This window comes from Pygocentrus nattereri, chromosome 5 (assembly GCF_015220715.1).
Source record: "Pygocentrus nattereri isolate fPygNat1 chromosome 5, fPygNat1.pri, whole genome shotgun sequence".
NCBI lineage: Eukaryota > Metazoa > Chordata > Actinopteri > Characiformes > Serrasalmidae > Pygocentrus > Pygocentrus nattereri.
In genome coordinates, this window is record NC_051215.1 from 6,715,863 (window position 1) to 6,742,991 (window position 27,129).

At 38.8% G+C, this 27,129-nt stretch overlaps 1 protein-coding gene across 1 annotated transcript in view; it reads right to left on the reverse strand.

Annotated features, from left to right (window-relative positions):
• atrnl1a (attractin-like 1a) overlaps positions 1-27,129 on the reverse strand; it is a 383,555-nt gene that overhangs the window by 226,109 nt on the left and 130,317 nt on the right. Inside the window, exon 21 of the mRNA XM_037538727.1 lies at positions 10,762-10,814. Coding sequence (XP_037394624.1) covers positions 10,762-10,814 — 53 coding nt within the window. The remainder of the gene's footprint in view (positions 1-10,761; positions 10,815-27,129) is intronic.

Consider the following 27,129-nt stretch of genomic DNA (forward strand, 5'->3'; position numbering starts at 1 on the left):
ATATGGTGTATATGTGAATGGTCTATATGGTGTGTATGTGAATGGTCTATATGGTGTATATGTGAATGGTCTATATGGTGTGTATGTGAATGGTCTATATGGTGTGTATGTGAATGGTCTATATGGTGTATATGTGAATGGTCTATATGGTGTATATGTGAATGGTCTGTATGGTGTTTATGTGAATGGTCTATATGGTGTATATGTGAATGGTCTATATGGTGTATATGTGAATGGTCTGTATGGTGTATATGTGAATGGTCTATATGGTGTGTATGTGAATGGTCTATATGGTGTGTATGTGAATGGTCTCTATGGTGTGTATATGAATGGTCTATATGGTGTATATGTGAATGGTCTATATGGTGTGTATGTGAATGGTCTCTATGGTGTGTATATGAATGGTCTCTATGGTGTGTATGTGAATGGTCTATATGGTGTATATGTGAACGGTCTATATGGTGTGTATGTGAATGGTCTATATGGTGTATATGTGAATGGTCTCTATGGTGTGTATATGAATGGTCTATATGGTGTGTATGTGAATGGTCTATATGGTGTGTATATGAAATATTGTTAAGAAAAAAACAGGAGTGTAGCAATAAAGTAGTGATGTGGCTGCAACCACACTGCATTACTGAGCTAGTGTCATCAGTTGTAGTTCTGGTGAAGACACTGATTCAGTCATAATGCTCTCCAATGGTGAGTACCACTGTCATCATCATTAGCTTTATTGTGTCTGATGGCCCTAGCGTTTAGCCTTGTCACCACTGACATTAGTGCATTAGCAGCTGGTAAAATTAGCTTGTAATGAGGCTTGTGTATAAACATCAATCCCGTCAGTGGGGAAATGTCACTGGCATATCCTCAGGGTGCTGGGCTAGCTTCGTTCAGTCAGACCTAGATTCCCTCCCTTAATTGGTTGCATTAGTGAATGTATCTGTCCGGCCCACTCCAGCTGGATCGCAGGGCTTCGAGGAAAGTGAAGTTTGACTGGTGATAAGCTGCTCTGACAGGTTTGAAGATGTCTGATACTATGTGATGAGCTATGCTCATTTCAATTATAGATTAAGACTGAGGTATACACCCATCAGGCCTAACATAATGACCACCTCCTTGTTTCTATGTTCATTGTCCATTTTATCAGCTCCACTTACTGTACAGCTGCACTTTGTAGTTCTACAGTTACAGACTGTAGTCCATCTGTTTCTCTAATACTTTGTTAGTCTCCTTTTACCCTGTTCTTCAGTGGTCAGGACCCCCATGGACCCTCACAGAGCAGGTATTATTTAGGTAATGGATCATTTTCAGCACTTAGTGTAGATGTTACCATGAAAATGTGCATCACGTGAGTCTCGTCAGAGTGAGATTCGCAGTAGTTAGATACCCGAGTTTTCAGCGGGAGCACTTGTGTTTTTAACTACTTGACAAATTATGTCAGACTCAGGAAAATGTACGTCACATGTCCTTATTAAAGAAAGCCGAGAGGAAGACGTTGTGTTCTGAGACACATAAGCTAGACATCCGTCCCACCACCGTCTTTTAAAGCTCAAAGCATAAACTTCATCTCCTCTGCAGACCAGTTTCTGCTCCCACCACACTGAACATTTCAAACTTTTGATATGACGTAAACACATGCGCACAATGTACCTAAATTTTCAATTCAATTCAACTTTATTGTCATTATACAACACAGGGTAGTACAGTATAACAAAACAGTATCAGGCTACTTGTATAATAAAAGTGATAGTAATAGTAATTTTGCAAAACAGTAATAAAATGCAAAGACAAAAGACAGTAAAATCTGATTACAATGGTGAATTTAATCAGATACAGGCGTTTACACGGCTATTATTGCTGAATTCCGAATGGCCTCAATCTGACTAGTCTATTCCGACTGAGTATACTGTGTATACATGGATGTATTCCACTCTGATTGAGCTCAGATCGGATTAGATCAGAAGTCGGATTATTAACAGATTATCAGGCTGCATGTAAACGTGGCTACTGATGGTCCAGATTGAGACTTCTCCACGGAGTTGGGACATTCTGAAGTAGGTTTGAAAGGAGGTCATATCCAGGTCACCCCTCACCCCAAGATCCTCTTTTGACAGTTGTATGGGTTTATGTACCAAAATAAAATTCATTTTTACATCACCACTTTCAAAACTCTTTTTCAAAACAGGCTGCACAGCCAGTTATTTATATGTATGTGGGCAAGTGAACAGACAGTATATTTTCAAAACAATGATAATGATGTTAATATATGACATCAAACTTTTCCAGAAGGGCCAGACGAGTACTGACTGTAAGAAATCGAATTTTACAGCAGGAATGGTGACAAGTTTCATTCATGCTTCTCTGCGCAGTACAATACATAGCTCTCCGGCACAGCATGCTGCACTCAGAATAGATAAAACTGTCAAGTCTATCTTTCTGAAAAGAAAAAGAAGGTTGTGAAGTGACTAAAATCTCACTTATATACAAACTGCTTTTATGTTATTTAATATGAATTAGCTACTCCTATACAATGTATAGGCTGCAAAGTAAAACATCTGTGATTCATCTCAGTTCACAGAAACTTCAATGTATCAAGAAAGATGACAAACTACTACTGCTTATTTGAAAAAAAAAAAGAAAAAACTGCCTCAGGAAGGAGGAACAGTCATGCAAATGATGAAAAGGACTGAAAGACATGAACAGGGGATTTACCAAAAAAAAGTGAACTGTAAAAATTGGAAACATAATTTAATTAAAACTTTAACTGAAAGAAATACACCGTATATAGGTGCACTTTGCCAGTTTACAATTACTGACTGTAGCCCATCTGCTGCCACACAATTTACCAGCCCCCCACTACACCATCCATCATTGGATAGGACTCACCATAGGACCCCTACTGACCACATATTATTTGAGTGGTGGGCCATTCTCAGCACAGCAGTAACACCAACATGGCAGTTTGTAAAGAGCTGGTTTCATGCTATGTAGACTTATTGGCCTCTTTATTAGAAACCCCTAGCTAGTTAGTCCACATTGTAGGTGTTAGTCAGAAACCATTTCTTTTCCCATGCACAATCTGTGCTTGCCACCCACAAGCTATAGAGAATCATTTTCTGACCACAGGAGCAACGTTGGATGGATATTTTTGGGTGGTGGACTATTCTGAACCTAGTGGTGACACCGACGTTTACAAAAACTCAGCCTCATGTATTTCCACTCCATTTGATGATATCAAATATAGCACAACATAACAAATTCATGCTATGTCTGGATTAATGTTCCTAGAGGTTCAGGCGGAGATGGTGTGGTAGGACAGCGACTTGAGCCATCATTACACGGGCCACTACCCACTCCAGCAGCCTCTAAACTGTTACAGGAAAGTACTGTTGACAGAGGGCTGTCAAAGCTGCTCTACTGAGAGCTAATAAAGCTTCAAATCTGTCCACGCATGGCGAGCAAGACTCTTGTCATACAATGCAAGCATGCAGGAATTTGCGCATAACAATAGTTAATGTGAACACCAATTCATTTGCTTTTCCTTTAACTGATTTTTCAGAAGTTCGCTTCCAATTTGTGAAATTGGATTGCAATGCACAGAATAATCCACCAACCAAATAAAATCTGGGTAGTGGTGGTCCAAAGGTGGTCTTTTCCACTGATGGACAGGGGTTGACACACTGTGCATGGACCACAGTCTGTAACTGGAAACCTACAAAGTGCACTGACACAGTAAATATACCTGATAAAAAAGGGGTGTGTGCAGGTACAAGGTAGCTCATAAAGTGGCCACTTATGTAGAATCAGATGCGCTGTAAATTAATGTGGCTTTAATGATATATTTTTTCTATTATTTTACAGCATTTCGAGAAGGGCTGATGCAACTCTTTTGGCAAAAGGCTACTGAACACTTGATTGATGTTTACATGACTTTGCCTACTCTGTGTATTCATGTGGTCAGGGATGAATATGACTGACAGCTACTTTTAATCAGGCCTAAGCATGGTCAGTGTTTCACTATTAAAAATGACTTGCTCTGACCAACATCATTAAAGATGCATGTGTTGGTCCTAAGCCTTCGTGCAGGGGGTCATAGATCCAGTAGTGAGTATTCCACAAAACCACCTGGCGTGAGGCCCAGTTATCAGTCATGGGGATGGCATAACAGAAGGGGATCTGTGGGGTCGTAAAACAACTATTATATAAGATAAACTATGCTGACATTAACCCTTAGGAGTTTCAGATACATACATATTTTACTTTTCCCCAGTGTCATTTTTCCCCACTGAGAAGAAAAGATCATTTTCTGGGAGTTGATTTTGTATGCTAATGACCAATGAGAGCCATTGGTCGGAGTGGCTGGACACTGTGGTGGTAGAGAGCACAAAAGTGGCTGAAGCAGAACTGAACCTGAAGACTACATGTTGCTATCACACAATGCTACCAAGCTGGGAAGCTGAGGACCAGATAAAATAAAAGTATATGTGTTCGTCACACATTATTACACAGTAATATTAAAGGCAAACATCTTTTTATTTGGTTTATAAGCCTTTGCTATAGCCTCTGTTAACTCACCACTTAAATGGGATTGTTTGCAATGTCATGTTCACTAAGCTAACGTGTATACATATGTTATATTTAGTTTCAGATTACATAGCTCTAGCTTAAACCATAGTTCTTACAGCAAAGTCTGTTCACTCAGCGACCATCTCGGCAATGCTGCCGAGCAGTTATTCCTAATTATGGAAGACTGGCACTGGTAAAATTTGACAAAAACCTCATTACTAGTTTGTAGCATTTGGCTCTACATACAAAAATGTGTTTGGCTCAGCTCATTTTGGCTACTGTGCTCATGCAAATCTCAAAAACAAGGGATGGGCCATTTTCCACTAAGTTCTGCGGGACTTTCTTTGCAAACAGACGTCATGTTCAGCATTACGAGTCTTCCCAGTCATTTCCAACTACTGGCCTGTCTCCTCCTTTATAACATCTCTGCTTAAACAGAGATACAATTCAAGTAACATATTCTTTATTTTGGATTTACTTTGGAACAGATTTACAGTGAATCGCTAATTAAAGACGTAAACTTAATGCATGTCTCTAAATATTATTACTATGCCAGGGTGGTCAGCGTACCCTAGCAAGGACAGTATATAGATCAGTTAGCCCACAGAGAGCCTGTTAACATCAGTCCACTGAATCAGCCATTAACAGAAATATAGTCTTAACAATACATGACCTTACATCAGTGTCCTGTAAAGGTATCATCAGAGAGGTCAGTGTGTGAAGTAAGCCACACAGCTAATATAGCTGAGACAATGAACATGTAAAGGATGGACGATGTTACATTGAGCAGCAATTTCTAATATTCTAAGCCTTAATAATTACATACTTTGTGTAAAGGGTATGTCACATTGGCATTTTCTTGGATGGTAGATACAACTAAATGACATATAAAATGTATGTCAACTGGCAAATAAAGTGCAGTTTTGTATGCTTTGTATTCTCTACATATCTCTCACTTCATCCTCGTTAAAAAAGTGGAGTGTCCATATTGATCTGTTATTGAGGTTTCTTCCACCAACCCTGACTACTCAATCATCTTCCTCCAGTCCTGCTTATCTGATTACATGTTTTCCATATAGTTAGGTGATGCATGGTGATAGTATGCAGGCTTGTGTAACTCCCTTGCCAATGTGGAACCAGTCTAATTGCCCATTTTCTGTCATGACTCTTGCTTGTTGACCTGTGTAGAGATTCCTCATTAGAACAATGAGATGCTCTGATATCCCTGTTTCTGAGGACACTGCATAATTTTACATGGATGACTTAGTTGAAAGCTTTGTTGTAGTCAATGAAACAAATGTTGACTTGGCTTTTTCAATAAACCAGCCTATATAAACTATGAGTGCAACAACCGCAGAAAATCAGATTTTGTCAGTAATCCAATCAACACGTTTACATGCACTGGAGTAAATGGATAATGGGAAACTCCGGGTTTACATGAGTCAAACAGTAATTAGATTTCTGCTTTGCAACCAGCCAATAAACTCGCAGAAGAAGACGTGACATAAATGTAATGTAAAACTTGAACTTCACGTTGTGGCTTACCTGAAAATATGAACATAAATGATCTAGATGATGAAGAATATTTAAATCCTTTATTTGTTTGGTGTTTGGTTTCAGCTCTGCTCCGAAGTGTTTTGCTGCTATCTTTATTGGAATTCTAGATCGGAGTATCGTGTTTACATGACCATTTGAAAAATTGGATAACTACAGAAATCTGATTACAATCAGTGCATGTAAACGCACCTAATTACACCTCCTGTTCCTCTGCCTTTCCTGAAACCTGCTTGCACATCTGGCAATTCTCCTTTCACATAAGGCTCTAGTCTGTGTTGACTGATCTAAATCATAATTATTAAAGATGTTGCATTGCGTACATTAAATATGTAATTATGTGCTTAAATTTGAACTGTACAGCAAAATGACTGTAATAACTCTGTATGTACATTTTCCAGACTCATCGTAGAGTTCATAAAGCAAATAATCTGGAGACTTACCTTTTACTTCTGTTTATTAATCTTGTTCACAATTTCTCTGTAAGTCATTTAATCATTTTGACCAGTCCTCTGTTTCCATGCTCTACATTGTTAAAAATAAGCCTCTTGTCTTTTAGATAACACCTGTTTAGGTTACCAACTAATGTCTCGGTAATGATGCAAAGGGATACAAATATTCGGGTGTCTGTTTGACCGAGTAAAACACATTGCAGATAAGAAGTGAATGGACAAGCTATTGATGCCTCTGCAACCATTAAACAAATAAAGGGGCTGTTTGGATACATCAGGCTTATCTGAAAGTGCTGTAATCGAAATGGATTGTGTGCAGCCCAAGAGCTTACTCTCCCAAGTGCGATGATAGCAACAGTGGACTGCACACATGAACCATGTTTTTTCAGCAAGAGCAAGAGCAGACAGTGACAACTTTGGCTGTACAAGTGAGGAAAGTCTAAAGTGATGGATTTGAACAGGCCTTTTTATCTAAGCACCACTTTAGGCCAACTTCCAAAGAACTCACATTGCCCAAAGACATTCTGTAACACCACTTGCCTCCTCCTTCAGAGATATGGGGTCTAGATGGTGGGTCTTTTTTGTTTGCATGTAATTTCCTGTGTACCATGTCATTTCCTATGTTCTAGAAAGGAGGTGATTACCACTCTGTCTTTGTCAGTCACTAAAGTAAAACTCAACTGGACCCCCACAAAGAGAGGGAGCAGCAAGGCTGCCATCTAGTGCCTTACACACCGATGGAGTGTGTATATAAGGGAGAGAGAGAGAGAGAGAGAGAGAGAGAGAGAGAGACTATATCTGATTAGTGAAACCCTAGAGCTATTAAATGAGGATATTACAGACAAATGCTTCACCATAAACATAGTTAGAACACGTCATGTTTAAACATAACATTAACCATTTGAGATATCAACAAATTTCACCTTGAGCTAGAGAAAGTGATCTTTCCCACAATGTGCCATATGTGTGGACTGTGAGTCGTATTTCCCTGTGAAACTCTAGGTGAGATTTACACTTCGTCTACAGAATCGTCTATATTGAAGCCTATGTATTCAGACTGAAGTGTTTGTCATTTTTCCTACATGGTTTTGTCTTACTTTTGTCCCTTGGTAGCCAGAGGATTAAATCCACCATCCAGCAGATCCAATCAAAGCAGGAAGAGGCCCTCTCACACAGCATATCAAAATGCTATTGCTTTTACCACTTCTGAAAGACTTCAAAATATAAAAAAAAACTGATTTTTTTCAAGATGGGTGCTGCTCAAGGGCAGCAATAAGGTGGTTAGAGGCACTTCTGAAACATCTAGAGTGTGATGTGGATCTATACAGTTAGGCAGCGTATACACATCACTAGAACGAGCAGAAACAGAAATCTGTCTACTGACAGAGCTGAGATGAATGCTCACACAACTGTGTAAATATAGGGAGCAGAGCATTAAAATGAGTTCTATAAGATTATAAAGTTTAATTCAGATCATTCATTTAATTTCATCCGTTCTACACGGTCATCTAGGGCTACATTCACATTACCTGGTTGAAGTGGCACAAGTCTGATTTTTAGCCCTAATGTGACTCAGATCTGATGTTTTCAGGACATGCAAATCTGATCTTTTCAAATCCAACCATCCAAGTCACTTTCATATGGTCCTAGATCAGATATGTAACCGAATTCAGATCGGAATTCATGTGCTTTATTTCCACTGCGCGTGCGCCATCATTCAGCGTTACCACGGCAGAAAAGAAACACATCTCACCTTTTCCACATATTTCTCGCTCTAATAATGAAGCTGAGAGCTGATCAGAGTTAATTATCTTCACAGCAAAGCTCGTTCTGACCATTTGCTGATGATGCACGTGACGCACACAATTCATTCATGACATTACTGAGCAGGATGTGCGCATGTGGGTCATTTCGCAACGCCCATTCGTTCACATTAATGACAGATTTGAATCACTTACCTAAATAAGTGGCCGTTAGTAGTTGGCCGTGATCTTCGTCAGCTAGCTCATCATGTAGCACCAGCTAAGAAAAATGGTCTGAGATAGTAGCACTACCCAAGATCATCAAAGCTAAAATAAAGTAGACTCTGTATCAGCTGATGATGGCTAGCTAATCAGTTATGACAATGTCCACCTGTCTGTGTAATTCAGGTGTTCTAGGCATGCATGTCCATGTGTTTTTGGTAGAGAAAATGCTGAATTTCAAAACAGCCAGCTTGAGCTAACTTCCATCAGCAACAATAACTCCAACCTTTCAATGTCACTGCCCATAAATGAGCTACATGACCAAAGGCTCTGGGTTACAGAAGCTGATTTGTGGAATCCACTCTTCAAGCCTAGCGCACACTATCAAGGGCATATACGACAGGGCACCTTGCTTGGGCAAGTCTGATCATTTCCTGTCAAAAACCTTTTTCATTACAACAGCAGACCAGCTCAAACTGGTGCATAACCTTTACCTTGAACATCACGATTCATTTGATAAAGATCAGAGTGGACGTTATTCAATTTTGGCCAAATAAGCAGCACATGGACTCCAAATCTCCTTTATAGATAAAGACATGGATACACGTGTGCCACTTTACCACAAGCTATCTAACCGTTCAGCTACTGGATCAGCAGCCCCATCTGTACACTAACACACACACCTGGGCAAAAGCAGCAGATGAAACTGAAACATATAACCAACAATTGTATATTTAACCCTTAGATGTCACAGTTATTGATAAATAAAGCATGACGTAAACCAATGATATTTTTCACTCACAGCTCAATGAAACGTGCTACTGAAATTAGAGAAAGTGAAGATTCTAAACTTTCACTCTGAGTTGAATCTTACATTTTCATTACGATTTTGCCTGGTAGAAAAGTTATTGTATGTTTTTAATTATTGCCAAGATTTAAAAATGTCAAATGAAATTTTCAAAGTAAAACTGTATTATTTTATTGTGGAATCAACAAATTTTTAGACAAAAAAATTTTACATTTCAATGTGGTGTTTTTTTATTTTAGTTTAGTTTTATCTTTATTTAAATTGAAATAAATGAACAGTTCGGGTAAAGGCAGAAGTATCTTTTCATATTTCGTAAATTTGTACAACTGTACAATTTGAAAATGCCACTTTAAAATAAGACTACCCTCGTAAAGTATTAATGAATGGTTTAAAATGAGTTTGTTAATGGTTATTAATTAGGTCATAAAGACCTTAAAATCATCAATAAGCAGTTACAACACACGAATAAAAAGGGTAACTGTGAACTGTTGTTTGCCTAACAGTGAAGTCACATTCATTTATACTTTTAAAACTGAAACAAGTAAACAAGATTTTGATGTTGACTGATCTTACTTTGTATTCTTCATCAGTCAGCAATAAACTCATCTTCATCACATAAAACAGTTAACGCTTCCTTTTTATTAATGTGTTATTACTGCTTATTAATGGTTTTAAAGTTTTTATGACTTAACTAAAAACCATGAGCAAACGAATGCGTTTTATATGGGTAGTCTTACTTTAAAGTGGTACCAATTTAAAAATACAGGTGAGCACAAACACATCATACTACCTTGCTATTGTATTGTTATTGATTGTCAGTACAGTACAGTAAATTACTACAAAAGTAATGCAACTAGTAGTTTTAGAGTGAAATATTTTACAGTTCTTGTTTGGTGAAAAGGAAGTACGTCCACATTTTTACATGTTTTGACATCAAAACAATCAGAAAAAAGTAAAGGCTTGAACCTTTTGATGCAAAATATAAATTAAACATAATTGTACCTAATCACTATGAAATGAAATATGTAACTGCATAACTATATTTTAATACCATAGCAAAACAAAAGTAACAGTTTATGACGTCTAAGGTTAAGTCTGGGAAGCGATGAATGCCCTGAGGATTGCTCACATATGGTAGGACATAAATGCTTCCATGTGCTTACTACTACTGTTGATAGAGCTTATGTAAATGCAGCTCATGTTGATGGAGCTCATGCTGATGGAGCTCATGCCGATGGAGCTCGTGTTGATAGAGCTCATGTAAATAAATAAAAGTAAACGTCTATCTTTTTGTGAGGCAGTAAGGGGTTTGTGTGTGAATACTATCCCTGACAAGGAGCCTATTCATGTGTTTGCATATGGATCATCTGTAATATCATGTGAGTGAGATGTAGCAGGTGTGACAAGAAATACTTACAGTAACATGTTCCTCTGAGAGGGTTGCCAAGGTAACGGTTCATGGAGTCACATCTATAGGTTGGGAAAGAGAATAACAAGTAGAAAAATTTAGTTTTCAGTTTATCTAAATGCACTGCAGTCTATGGCAGGGCTATATTGGTATATTACATAGTGAATATATTATATACAGACTGAGAAACCTTCTTAATTAAAATTAGATGTAAATGTTATATGTTATGTACATGTTTTACAAAACAGTTGCAACATCAAATTTAATTTCGGATGCTTCAGAGCATTAATTAGTATTCGACTGATGTCACACTTGTCGCCGCCACCACATTGTTGACATACAATCGCCCAACAGTAGCACTCGAAGAGCTGCTGTTTGTACACCATTACGTAATAAAGCAACCTGACAGATAAAATGTAGTGATGGTGAGCTGCGTGGTTCATGTTTGAAGTAACAACAGTAAGAGCAACACAACGGTGTAAGCTTCTATAGCATCCCAGTTGTCCGAAGTCTTGAGGGGAAAGAGGCTGAGTGGCTGAACCAGAGAAGGAGAAATAGCGAGAATAAATTTATAAATCCATTTGAGTGAGTTAAAAAGAACAGAAAGGTCCAGAACTAATAATTACAAATAGTTCAGTCCATGTATGAGGTAAAAATGAAGAGGTAATGTTACAGACAGAGATAGACTGGAAGCTGCTAAATTCCATTGATAGTTTGGAATCAATGAGCCTCATTCACCAACCGTTCTTAAGAAGAAATGTCTTCTTAAAACCCACTTACGCTGTTTTCACAAAGATTCCGACATTCACCAATGTTTACTTACTTGGAATTTGTTCTTAGGTAAGAACAGAATCTACACATACTAAAGACCCCAAAAGTGCGAAGAATTCTGTGGTTTAAATCTGACAGACTTCTTCTTAGGACCTTTCTTAAGAACACATTTAAGAAAACTGGTGGTACTGGTGAATGCCCAATGTTTTCAATAGTATAAAATCAATTTGTTGCAGATATTTTATTCATGTATTAAATGGTTCTACTATGTTAGTCTTGTGCAAACTCAAGGTTTCAAATATTTAGTAGGATGATAGAAAGATGCAAATTAAAGCTGTAAATAAAAAAAATGCAAAAGTTTTTAAAATGACTGAGAAAGCTGTTTACCTATAAGAATGAAGTTATAGTACAATTATTATCCAGAATTCGTCAAAGTTCAAAAGTAGAGATCAAATATGATGGCAGACAATTAACAGAAACAAAAAATTTCACTGTATTATTTATAATTTAATAATACCTTTTTCATAGAAAAGATACAAGAATAGTCTTATATTTTAAAATAATAATTAAATCTACATATTATAGGTTATCACTGTATATAAAATATCAAAAAATGTTAATATGGCAATGGATTCAACACTTGAACAGTAGTGTAGACAGATAATGTCTATAGACAGATACTAATCCACAGTCAGATTTGTGGATGTACGGATGGATGGATGTAATGTACGTTATTAATTAAAAGAAAATGTTAATTACCATCTCTGATATCTGATATAAACTGATATCATGTCTCAGTAAGCATTATATCACCTGCTAATATGTTACGCTCCCTTCTTAAAAATCTGACACTCTGAAATTGAGTTATATTTGTCTTCGCTCTGTGACCTCTGCGCTGTGTTAACAGTTATCAAATATTCTAAAATATATTCTGCATGACTGTACCTGACACATAGCTTTGTACATCTTGGACACAATCAATCACTTTTCCAAACGAAAACACTAAAGCTTCCCCATCAAATGAATTAGGTCAAAATGTTCCACTATGAACGACAGCTCGATAGAGGTGTTGACATTTTGAGTGCATGTGTACAGCCTGTTCCTAAATATTCCTGAAAAAGGGGTTTTATAGTTGAGCACTACAGATGCCGAAGGTAGCATCACCTCTGTGGGTGTGTATGAAGCGATTGCAGTGGACATGTTCATCTGGCGATCTCGTATTTAGAGCCTGAGGAGGGTGATGTGTCTGTTCTGGAGCTTTTTAGTCCTATTCATTCTGACAGAGCTAACACAAAACACCTTCAGCTAAAAAGCAGGAGCACAAAATGCTCACCAAACTTGAGCCAGTATGCAAATGCTGGACAACATGCAGAATGACAAGCACTATTTGGACATTGTTTTAACACTTAGAAGTTATTTTCAATGACAACAAAAGCAGGTAGAAGAAGACATATTTTATTAAAATTTGAATGTGATTAAAAGTTTTCGTGTATAGAGGCTTGTTTTGCAAAAGGTCTACGTTTGCTGTGTTAATGCGGACTGTCAATGTAGAATGTAAATCAAATGTGAATGTAATTGATTATAATTACATATGAGTCCCACAGTGGGGAAATTTCACCTCTGCATTTAACCCATCCATGCAGTGAAACACCACATACACACTAGTGAAGACACACACACTAGGGGGCAGTGAGGACACTTGCCCGGAGCGGTGGACAGCCCTATCCGCAGTGCCCAGGGAGCAGTTGGGGGTTAGGTACCTTGCTCAAGGGCACCTCAGTCAGGTACTGTTGGCTGAGGGGATCAAACCAGCGACCTTTCAGTTGCAAAGCTGGTTCCCTAACCTCCAGCCCACAACGGAATTATAAAGTAAGTTTTGAATAGTATAAGAATGGTAATAACTCATTTTTTCTAAACAATAAATGGCCAATAATATACAGAAATCACATACTCAAAATAGATAAAAGTATTGGAACACCTCTTTTTTCACTGAATTCAGGTGTTTCATTCAGTCCCATTGCCACAGGGGTATAAGATCAAGCAGCTAGCCATGCAGTCTACCTACAAACATTTGTGAAGGAATGGGTTGTTCTAAAGAGCTCATTGAAATGCTTTTCTAGATGAATGGACAAAACTTCCCACAGACACACTCCTGTAGAAATCTTCTCAGAAGAGTGGAAGCTATTATAGCTGCAAAGGGGGGGACCAGCACCATATTAATGCCCATAGATTTAGAATGGGATGTCATAAAAGCTCCTGTTGGTGTGATGTGTAGGTGTCCCAATATTTTTGTCCATATAGTGTATTTGACTGCCTTTATGTGATACTGTAAGAGCCCACTGAGAATTATTATTATTCTTACAAAAGCTTTTATTGTCATTATTGAAATTCAAATGCAAATACCAAAATTAATTTTAATGGCTGGTGAAAAAAAATGAAATATAAATGCATTCACCCTCTCTCAGAGGGAAAGAGGAAAGCTGGGCATGGAGTTAAAGAACATTAGTGAGAAGCAGACTTTGCAGTAGCTCATCTGGTTTCATTTAAATCCAAGGTCATCACTGCCATGTAAACACTATTGTTTATTTTTTCTTATAGGTCAAAAAGCCAAACTTGTAGGTTCAAAACTCCTGCTTTGATCAACTGTTGAAGTACATATGATTAATCCCTAAAGGTCCCAACCTCAATTCCTCACTCTCATTACTACATTCCTTACACAGAAGCATCATAGTTTCTGCAATTCATAATATTTATGTAATTCATAGTAATTCATAGTATTTACTTAATATCTGAATCATTACCTGACGTTTATGAAGTTAATTACTAACTCTTTTTCCAGAATCAGCAAATTATAGGATTATAGGAATTATAGGAACACACTTCATTAATGGCTACTAGCGCTGTTCTGTAGGCGACCCTGACCATCTTCAGTGATAGCAGAGAAGGGAAAAGTTCAGCTCTTCACTGCTGGGCTTTAGTTACATTTAGGGCATCATACGCCTTCAAAGAGGGGGGCAATTCTTTATTATCACCCACCGCTAATTCTTTGGTGATATGAAGCTGAAGTCAGATATTCGCCAGCCCGTTCCACCGTGAATTGGTGCAGCAGTTACATTCTGGCGCTTCAGGCGTCAATATTGCTGGACTATATAGGGTGGAACGGGAAAATTAGCTAACTAGCTACCGAGACATTAGCATGCTATTAGAGACTTTTTTCTGCTTGTTATGAGAAAAAAGACCATAATACATGGAAACAACATTAAACTAAGACAATACAATGGCTATCATAATTTTTAATGGAGAAATACTCACATTCGTGGGGTTCTTTGGTTGCTTGTGCAGCCGTCTTGACGTTTTTTCTTTTTTTCCCCTAACACTCTGTTGGGAGTCTCTGAAAAGCCTCTGTTTGGAGGGCCATGTAGCCATAATACCTCGCCCTACCTCTTTATCTCAACAAGAATTGGGGCATCCTACCCCTAGAAGTGAACACGCAAAACAGAGGGCTAAGGAGTAAGTAGTGGGGGCGAGTGGTGAAATGGGATTGGGCCTTAGTATAAAGAATGTAGAGATCAGATGGTGCAGATTAGATATTAAAGTAGTGGACAACAATATTTACAGGGAAAAAAAAACAGAGAAGGGAGAAGGACAGGAGAATGAGAGGCAAAGAGAAAGTGGGGTGAGAGAGAAAATGGCGTGCAAAAAGACAAACAGTGAAGGCACAGAAAAGAGGACCGGGCTAGCCCGTCAGACGGTTGCTGCCCTTTGGTCATGCGTCAGCCCCTGCCCCTCTCTTAGCTGTTACGACAGAAACAGGTGAAAGCAGGGGAAGGGAGGTGAAAGGAGAGCTGCTGAAGCTTGCTTTCGCACAATTCTACCTCATACTCACGCTCTCTCACTTTCACAGAGGACAAACACACACAGAAAGAAGGACAGAAGTGATGCTAATCTCCCTGGACAAACAAAGACTTTTTTTCTTTAACCCGCAGAAGTTAAAGTCAACCTGAAATCAAAAACTTTTTTTTTTACATTATTAGTTAATGCCGTTCGTTATATTAAGCATAAGTCATATTATCTCACTTAAAAACCAAACATCTAAAAGATCTTCTGATGTTTGATTATGTCAATGCGCGCCAGGCAGGAAAAACAATATTAACCAATAATATCATGCTTCACCTCCCTTCCCACCGCCACCACCTATCATTGAGAGAAAACACTCAGCTAGCTCAGTGACCATTCATGATCCCGTGTTACACTCATAAAAACATCGCAGTACAGAAGGAACATGCATCATAACATCTTTTGACTTTGTTTATTGCTGTTATTCTGGTATACTAATTTTAGGTCTGTCAATAGGAAAATGGTTGTTATTTGTTTCATTGTTAACATGTTTGCCTGGTTTGAACTTTCAAAGCATCTGTAGCAGTGGAAGCTGCTCTTGCGCTGAGGGCGACTGCAGCCCTCAGCTTTTAAATTGCAAAGCGCCATTGGTGCCTCTCTTCATAAATGTTGTTTCCAGCCACTGACATGGCGAGTTTGTTTATAACTAAAGTACACGAAGCTTGAAATGTATGGCCAAATTTACAGCCAAAATACACCACTAACTGCAGCGATGTCATTAATTTGGCAAACTATGCTAGACAGTGCCCATGCTAGACCTATGGTTAAATCAACAAATGGGAAACTAAAAATAGCAAGAGTAAACTGGAACACTCAAGATCCCCTCAAGAGGCTGCACTGTAACAAGAACACACAGACTGAATATGTGAAAAGCTACAATCATGGAGGAAGGACCACTGGCTGTAAACATGATATTTAAGATAAATACACTCATTAAGAGCACCCACTATTACTCTCACTGGATTTCGGTGAAACATTCAGTTCATGGAAACCCTGCATTCACAAAACACAAGAATAATGTTACTGACTTACTGAAAGCAATATATATATATATATATATATATATATATATATATATATATACACACACACACACACATACATACACACACACACACTGAAGATTTACTAGAGCAATAGAATTAATCAGAAATTAACCTGGCAAGATTGAATTGAATTGAATTGATCTGAATTGAACAAGACCTGATGAATACAGAGCATTAGCTCGATAGCTAAGCTAGTGTTTGGGAAACAACCAGTAACAATACTGTCCAAGTGAACACTGCTTAACATTCTGTAATTGTTCTTAGATTAATGTTTTAATATTTATTGGGTGACTAATTGAAAATGCGTATTCACATCCATGAACTGAAAATTGCACTGAGAATTCTATTTAAATAAATGCAGCAATTATATTCAGTGTTTCTTCTGTGAGAATAAAAATTTGAAACTGTTATAACCTTCAAACACAAGGGGATATCACCCAGCTCGGCTGAGTGTTCAGCTCTTTATGTTAATCAGCCAGACCTCCGGAGAAGCAGACAAGCAGCTTGGATTAACACTTAGACCGAACTCACTCACGTATCCACACACTCTCCTATGCTACACAGGCAAATTAGCATTCAGTTACCATGCAAAAAATTTGTTTTCATCTCCTAACATGGAAACAAAGAGGCAGATTCATTTAAAACCAAAACAAGTATCAACTTTGAGAGAGCAGTTTAAAATGGCATTTAATAAAAGGGCTTTCTGTTTCGCTCCTCATAAACGCAGCAGGTGCTGATGGAAACTCAGACTCCATATTCTCCTCAGAGAGATACCATTTCGCTTAGCGCTCACAATAAAAGCCCACAGAACTGAACTAAACAGCTAACTCAACAGCCTGCTGAGAAAAAGGTCTCTGGGACCGGTGCAAAGGGCTCATCTCTTCAACTCTGCCCCTTTTATACATCAAGCAAACCACAAAAACAAGAGATTATCATTGTTCTCTCTTAAACGTAGGGACATCTGTCACTGCTGCTTTCACCCTGCCCCCCAAATACACACACACACACACGCACACACACACACACACACACGCACACACACACACAAAAGCACTGCAGTGTTTTCCACAACATGGAGGCAATTTCACCATCCACTTAACTTGGCATTTATTTGCTCAGTGCAAATTTCCCCTGACTGCCACTTAATGCCTGCATTCTCCACCATCAAAAACACACATACACAAACACACTCACACACAAACACACACACACACACACACACCAACACAATCAGGGTAATTAGAAATCTACAGTATGTATTTATAAGCTTTAACAAAAATCAGAAGGAAAAAGCATTTGGACACTACTAAATATATACACTGGCCAGCCACCTCAGTAAGTCCACCTCCTTGTTTCTACACTCAGTACCCAGTTTTATCAGCTCCACTTATATATACATATAGCTGCCCTTTGTAGTTCTACAATTACAGACTGTAGTCCATCTGTTCCTATTTACATTAGCCCTCTTATACTCTGGTCTTCAATATCAGGGCCCCCACAGGACCACCACAGGGCACAATCTTTTGGGTGGTGGATCATTCTCAGCTCTGCAGTAACACTGACGTGGTGGTGGTGTGTTAGTGTGTGTTGTGCTGCTGGAGGTTTTCAACACTAAGACCTAAACCTTCCCTGTCAGTGCAATTATTTCAATAATATGCGGAAAGTGTAAAGCACAATTAAACGTCCCTTGATAGTTGTCATGCCAGATTGCGCAACAAACTCTGACACTAATGATAAGGAAGGTAAGACAGAAGCCAGCAGTGCCCCAAAAATAGTTGCAGAAACAACAGATATACAGAGAGCAATAAGCAATGAACTATATCACAATCAACTCCAATTTTCCCCACGCTGAACTCCACAGCAAACAAAGAGGCAGAAAGATGAGCATCTAAAATTTGCATGCAAACATTTAGATAAATCAGAACTCTTAGAAAAATGTACTCTGGTCAGATGAAACAAATACAGAAGTCTTTGGCAATAATTCACCTACAGGGAAGTACAAAGGTAGGGTCATCATGATATGAGACTGCTTCTCTGCAAACATTACTGACGACCCCAAATATACAACTAAAATAATTCAAGACTGGTTTCCATAAAGGTGATTTCTGACTTCAATTCCAGTGAAAATGTATGGAGGATTTTGGAATACAGGGATCCTCATAGCTTTGGGGAACTGAGACTGTTTGTCAAAAGGAATGGGCCGAAAATGAACCACAGTGCTCCAAAAAGCTAAGTACTTCTTAACGTAGACGTCTCAAAGCTGTACACGGCACTACAATAAAGAAATAATTTTATTAATTTGTGGTGTCTGAACACTTTCTTCCCCATAAATTTTGTTTATTGATTACAATTATGAATTGTTAACATTTTTGCTCATAAGAAAAAAAGACATTATTTGTGTAAATCTGAAGTGGATATATGCAAAGAAAATAAATAAAATTGCTAAAACAAAAGTTTCTTTGCCCTTCCTGTATAAACAGCCTCCCACCAATACACACACTCAGGTAGTGAAACAGATGAGAAATCAGGTACTGAAGACAGAAACATTCTGTCTCATAATCTTCAACACCTACACTACAAGAAAACACATTTAAAATGATTGCAGTTGTGTACAGATTCTCCAGCACAGTGTTGTTAGTTTACAGCACGGATACTGTAGTTCATAACTATAACATTTCTGTTACCCAAATACTGGTTATTACTCAAATTCCTAATAGATTTTTCCTGTATAATGTGAATATACAAATCACAGCTATTTAATGTAAAATCCAACATTTGAACTTCTTTAGCCCTATGCAGGCTGTATTAGTTTTACCTGCGGAGGTGCTGATAATATCTGTGATTTTAATGCAGTTTTAATGAATCTGCAACATCTTTAGTTTGTACACGTCTGCCAGGCAATTATTTCATTTTTATTAATTTGTGGTGTCTGAACACTTTCTTCCCCATAAATTTTGTTTATTGATTACAATTATGAATTGTTAACATTTTTGCTCATAAGAAAAAAGTCAAAGACATTATTTGTGTAAATCTGAAGTGGATTTATAGATGGACAGGGTAAAGGATAAATTGTGCAGCAACAACGAGCCAGAGTCTTTAATCGTACTCCTACATATAAGTATAAGCACATGTATATACAGTATGTAAATGTGTATATATACACTGCTCAAAACAATAAAGGGAACACTTAAACAACACAATATAAATCCAAGTAAATCAAACTTCTGTGAAATCAAACTGTCCACTTAGGAAGCAACACTGATTGACAATCAATTTCACAGCTGTTGTGTAAATGGAACAGACAACAGGTGGAAATCATTGGCAATTAGCAAGACACACTCAGTAAAGGAGTGGTTCTGCAGGTGGGGACCACAGACCACTTCTCAGTACCTTTCTGCTTTCTGGCTGATGTTTTGGTCACTTTTGAATGTTGGTGGTGCTTTCACACTCGTGGTAGCAGGAGACGGACTCTACAACCCACACAAGTGGCTCAGGTAGTGCAGCTCATCCAGGATGGCACATCAATGCGAGCTGTGGCAAGAAGGTTTGCTGTGTCTGTCAGCGTAGTGTCCAGAGGCTGGAGGCACTACCAGCAGACAGGCCACTACACCAGGAGACATGGAGGAGGCTGTAGGAGGCCAACAACACAGCAGCAGGACCGCTACCTCCGCCTTTGTGCAAGGAGGAACAGGAGGAGCACTGCCAGAGTCCTGCAAAATGACCTCCAGCAGGCCACAAATGTGCATGTGTCTGCACAAACGGTTAGAATCTGACTCCATGAGGATGGTATGAGGGGCCGACGTCCACAGATGGGGTTGTGCTCATAGGCCAACACCGTGCAGGACGCTTGGCATTTGCCAGAGAACACCAGGATTGGCAAATTCGCCACTGGCGCCCTGTGCTCTTCACAGAGGAAAGCAGGTTCACACTGAGCACATGTGACAGACGTGACAGAGTCTGGAGACGCCGTGGAGAGTGATCTGCTGCCTGCAACATCCTGCAGCATGACCGGTTTGGCAGTGAGTCAGTAATGGTGTGGGGGGCATATCTTTGGAGGGCTGCACAGCCCTCCATGTGCTCGCCAGAGGTAGCCTGACTGCCATTAGGTACCGAGATGAGATCCTCAGACCCCTTGTGAGACCATATGCTGGTGTGGTTGGCCCTGGGTTCCTCCTAATGCAGGACAATGCTAGACTTCATGTGGCTGGAGTGTGTCAGCAGTTCCTGCAAGATGAAGGCATTGAAGCTATGGACTGGCCCGTCCATTCCCCAGACCTGAATCTGATTGAGCACTGACTGGGACATCATGTCTCGCTCCATCCACCAACGCCACGTTGCACCACAGACTGTCCAGGAGTTGGTGGATGCATTAGTCCAGGTCTGGGAGGAGATCCCTCAGGAGACTATCCGCCACCTCATCAGGAGCATGCCCAGGCATTGTAGGGAGGTCATACAGGCACGTGGAGGCCACACACAATACTGAGCCTCATTTTCACTTGTTTTAAGGACATTACATCACAGTTGGATCAGTCTGTCGTGTGTTTTTCCACTTTAATTTTGTGTGTGACTCCAAATCCAGGCCTCCATTGGTTAATAAATTTGATTTCCATTGATTGATTTTTGTGTGATTTTGTTGTCAGCACATTCAACTTTGTACAGAACAAAGTATTCAATGAGAATATTTCATTCATTCAGATCTAGGATGTGTTATTTGAGTGTTCCCTTTATTTTTTTGAGCAGTGTATATATATATATATATATATATATATATATATATATATATATATATATATATATATATATACACACACACACACACACACACACACATGTATATATACCTAGTAACTGACAACTTGGTACATAAGGCAGAGAAACACACACACACTGGGAGAACTACTGTGCTTGTATTATTGTTCCTCTGTCTAATGGTGTCTTTATAGCAGGTCTGTGAAAGTGAACACCTGTTGCAGCCAGAGGGAGAGAGAGATAGAGAGAGAGGGAGAGAGAGCTTTGATGCTTTGACTTCCTGTAGGAAGTGACATGTTCTATATTAAAAACAGCAAATAATGGTCCATTATGCACTGTGTGTTTTCAGTGACACTTCACAAATCTATGGTTCCATACACTGTGCTTGAAGCAAACCCAATGTCACACATCAGCAGTTTGAAACACAAAAATGAAAAACAAAAAGTAAAGTCAACGGTGGAGAGATTAAAGCGTTGCCTTCTCTCACAAACACGCCATTTGCTTTCTATCTCTGAAAAAAAAAAAAAAAAACTGGGATAAAATCGATAAATGAAGCCAAAAGCGCACATTCTGTATGAGAGTAGCTGACAAATGCACTGTCATCACCGCACATAAAAAAAAATCTGACCTTCTGCACTCCTCTGGTCATTCAACACAAAGAAAGAACGGCAGACGGAGAGCATAGAATCTAACAAAAAAAAGAAATCCTAGCAGCTTTTGGCTTGAATGAATGAGTCAAAACCCGCACTTAGATTAGAGAATGAAATGTGTCAGGTTAGATGGGCTGTCAGGAAGGGTAAAGAGAAAAAAATAAGAGGGCAATAAGAGGTCATTGGAAATCATGTCAGAGGCTTTCAGCATGAATCAAAGCAATGATTAGTTTGAATCAACTCCACTTATAGTAGCAGTGGAACTGCAACTGCACAGAGTATGCATAATATACAGTGTTTTAAATAGACAGACAAATACTGCAAAATACTGGAGTTCACCCTACGAGGTCGCAAGTAATTACTGTTGAGTTTCTACAAAAAAAATAACATTCTTTGTGTGTAATAACATTATTATATAGTTAACTATGTAGTCACATTCGTAACTAATTATATTAGAAGCTGATTTACATTTTGCGTTGACAGGTTTGCAGTTTTGCTTTTCAGTCGGTTTTCAAGAAATGACAAAAACATGGTAAAATGGTTAATATCAGAATAAAATAATATGAAATATGTCCTCTTCCATACGAACAAATGCATGTGCATATAATGTAAATTAACTCTTAGTTATGGTCAGTGATGACAAAGACATTCAATGTAGATATAAATATAGATACAGACTGAATTTAAACCATGTAATTTTTAGATAATTTATTGTAATTTGAATTTCATCCTTTGCCATCTCTTAGCATCAAAACAAACAGGAAAAAGTCTGAAGTCAAGACTCAGAAATGACACAGAATGCAAACTGAATGTAAATGTATATCACTGTGTAACTGTACTGTGGAATTGTGATTGTTACATTGTAATAAATGAGAGGTATAGAAATATTTACTTAAATGAACGAATGCTTGAAGTTTTAGTTTCAGTTATATATATGTTAGGGGTGGGGGAAAAAATTGATTCTTAGATTCATCGCGATTTGAACATGAACGATTCTGAATTGATTCACAAATGTCAAAAATCAATTTTCTAAATATCTCATTTATAACGCAATGTTGACGGAACGCAAAGGGCGGAACTTGAAAGTGGTTAAGTGCAGCGTCCGGACAGTCTGTGGCGGCACATAACAAAAATACAACTGGATGAGTGAGAAATCCGACCAGTTCTGCGTTAAAAGCCAGGTTAGGTCAGGAGTCACAACACATTTTGTCCTTTCGACAAAAATCAAACCTCCTTGGGAGCCACAGTTTTGTCCAGTATGTTTCAGTATGTGATAATGTCCTAGTATAGGCTAAAAATATAAACAAAAACGCAGACTTTGCGCTGCTTTTAGCTTTAGTTATAGCCACCATCTTCCCCTTTCCGCCAGAAAAAGTTTCCTTTGAAGTAGAATTTCTTGTAAAATGTCTCTCAATGTTCAACTGTTTTACGAGGCTGAAGTCTCATGCTACAGCTTCTTGTTTGAATTTTCAGGAGAATTCAAAAGAGATGCTGACTTCATCTTCACATATTTTAGTGTTTGGCGGTCTCTGGCTGCAGATTTAACCTACCAGGAAACCAACTAATGTGCTTATAAATGCAAATATGTCCATTCAACTCCAAATGTTCCACCTTTTCGCAGCTACTAGCCAGATGAGACTTTGCTGCTATGTGATCTACAGTCTGCACACCAGCTCTCAGTTGTTGGCTGTTGCACGTTACACACGTCCCGTCTCGAAGATATTTTACTGACACAGTTATCCCTCAACTCTCTACAAAGAGACCAAAACCGAAGATATAAAATCACTAAAGAAAAGAATAGCTGTAACGTGCTGTGTGGACATCCACTACCACTGGATCTTATTTCACTGTAACAGCGCATTTTATCATAGATGAGTGGCAGGAGCGTCTCATGTGCTCCAAACATGAGCAGTGAATGAGAGCCTTCCAGTTCACTCCCATTTGATTTATTAATAAAAGCTATTGGAAGTAAATGCATTATGGATCATTACAAATACTTTGCTTTAAAACTACCACACACAGTGAGAAAAAAGAAATCCTGTAGAGAAAAAAAAAAGATGCATCAAGATATATTTAGATTATACTTGTTGAATGATGGAACAGCAAAGTAAGAATTTCATTGTACAGTGTAACTGCCTGTTCTGGTGTGCATATGACAATAAAACAATATATATGTATATTATACACATATACATAAGAGCAGGAGGTAGGAGCATCATGATACATGATACAAGGCTGCTTTTTGCAAACGATGCTAGGGCATTACACACCATTACAGGAAACAGGAATGGAGTGCTCTACTGGGACACTGAGGAGAATTGAATCTCATCTGACAAGAAACTAAATCTGGACAGAAAAATGACTCAAAATAACCCAAGACTGATTTCTACAAAAGGTCAATCTGGTTTCTACAAAAGGTCAAGTCCATAAGAGCAACCACTGTAACTCTGGGGAACTGATGAAGGTTTGCCAAGAAGAAAAACAATTACTGTAACTGCCAACAACAGCTTCACAACAAAGCAACAATTAATAAGTGGTGTCTAAATCCTTTACCCCCGTTATTTAAAGTCTCTGTTTATTCTTTGTTATGACATGAAGTCTAAACACATGATGATATAGTGTCTGCTTAATTCTCACCTCACTGTGCCAATGTTTTTAAGGGTGGTTTTGAAACCGAGCAATAGTGTACTTGTTTGGAAATACCAACAAATATCTGAAGCCTTTAAAATGTAGTTTGGCCCAGCCTTCCTAAATATATGCTCTCTGTTTCCCGAAAGCATATGTAAGTGATTTGATGAAAAATAAACTGCAGGACTGCCATGCACTTTGAAGTAACAGCACGCTATTTCCATATAGAAATAAACGCGTTCATGGAACGAGTCCTCGAGTTACGGTATTTAGCGTAGATTGTATGTTTTCTTGTTTATGTAAAACTGGAGTTTCTGAACAGCCTTTTATTAAGAGTTTGAGAAAGTCAAACAAGGGCCAAATAAGCACAGTGAAGGAAGAGAAGAGAGAGAGAGAGAGAGAGAGAGAGAGAGAGAGAGAGAGGGGAGAGAATTTCACAAAGATGATGGTGATTTCAGAAAGCCTTCTAAAGTCCTGGGGAGCTCATTACTACTTGCCACGTAATCAGCACCAATGGCAGTGCAGTGCACACTGCAGCAAATATACGCACACAGCACTACAGGCTTGTCTTTATAGGACAACAACTAGTCTCTTAAGGGTTTTAGAGTGTATTAGAAGTCCACTGCAGCCAGCTATAAGCTCACATTCCCTCAGTGCTCTCACTCTCTGTCATATACACACGTACTGGGTATAGTGTCAGACCCAACAGGGCCGTTTAAGTCAATGACAACCTGCAGCTGTAGGTGTGAGTTAGCTGACACTGCACAACACAGGCAGCTATTAAAATTAATGCGCACTTACTTATAGGTGGTCACTGAAAGGTAGTTTTCTCCAAGATGAACACATTTAATCAGAAATAGCCAAGAATGCATCAATCATTTTTTTTCAGACTGAGTAAGAGTACATAACTGATACCAAACTGAGTAACCTACTTAGAATTAAGGTGGTGTTAGTGTACACCGAACAGGCATAACATCATGACCTATGTTCTATGTTATGTCCTTGTTTCTATGCTCATTGTCCATTTTATCAGCTCCACTTACTGTATAGGTGCACTTTGTAGTTCTACAGTTACAGACTGTAGTCCATCTGTTTCTCTTTTACCCTGTTCTTCAATGGTCAGGACTCCCATGGACCCTCACAAAGCAGATATTATTTGAGTGGTGGGTCATTCTCAGCACTGCAGTAACAAGTGGTGTGTTAATGTGTGCTGCGCTGGTCTGAGTGGATTAGACATGGCAGTCCTGCTGGAGTTTTTATACACCTCAGTGTCACTGCTGGACTGAGAATAGTCCACCAACCAAAAATATCCAGCCATCAGCGTCCTGTGGGCAGCGTCCTGTAACCACTGATGAAGGACTAGAGGATGACCAACACAAACTGTGCAACAGCAGATGAGATCTACAAGTTGGACTGACAAGGTAGGATTCTCTAATACAGTGAACAGTGGGTGGACACAGACACAGTGTTTTAAAACTCCAGCAGCGCTGCTGTGTCTGATCCACTCATACCAGCACAACATGTCAGTGTCACTGCAGTGCTAAGAATGATCTACCACCCAAATAGTACCTGCTCTTTGAGGGTCCATGAGGGCCCTTACCACTGAAGAACAGGGTAAAAGAGGTTTAACAAAGTATGCTCTGCATGCATCTTTCCTGTCTAACAGCATCTATTCTATCTAACAAAAGCTTTACTGATACAGGTTCGATAATAATGCCTGAAATCTGAGAAAGCAAAGTCAAACAACTGGTTCCTCTTGCCTAGATTGCTTAGATGGTAAGATCCAAATACCCCAGTACAGGTTCAATTAGACTGTGCTCTGCAATCAAAAGACTAGATAATAAAAACTTACACCAGCAAAGTTGACTGATCGACATTGAAAGCTGAATTGAAAGTGACAGAAAGCGGAAATCGAACTTGTGGTGTTTTAAGCTGCAGCCTGCAGGGCTGGCTAAGCTAATGTGGGCGCACAATGCATCCCGCCACAGTACAGGCTTGCTTCCAGCGAACCAATGCTTACAAAACCCACTTCAAGAGGATAAAGGCTCATGTCATGAAGTGACAGAAAAATAAAAAAATAGACTTGTTCTGTGGTGCTTTGAGCTGTTACCCTGCTGGGCTATGTTAATGTCAGTGTAGTTAGCCAGCTACACATTAAACACACTACAGTATGACTCTGTTAGCAGTTAGCCACTCTTTTGTTTACTTTTCTGTAGTATTTCCTGGTTCTGATTTAGCAGCAAAGCATAACAGATCTCACAAGCATTTGACTCTACGGTGGAAAAGCAGGCAAAAAGATCTGAATGTCTGCATTGTGGAACTACTTTATAGTGGAATGTGGAAATGTAAGTATCTATGCTTTTTTTCAGCATGTTTGCAATGATTGTAATACATATATATATATATATATATATATATATATATATATATATGTATGTGTGTGTGTGTGTGTGTGTGTGTGTGTGTGTGTGTGTGTATATGTATATATATGCTGTCGGAAGGAAACTTTGTATCTCCAAAATAGTAACTTCACAGGAGAAGGAAAAAACATATTTCACTTTCAATGTAAGTAAATGGAACCAGAATTTTTCCCATGTCATTTTGGGTGTCACGATTGGCCCCTCCCAGTCCCGTCC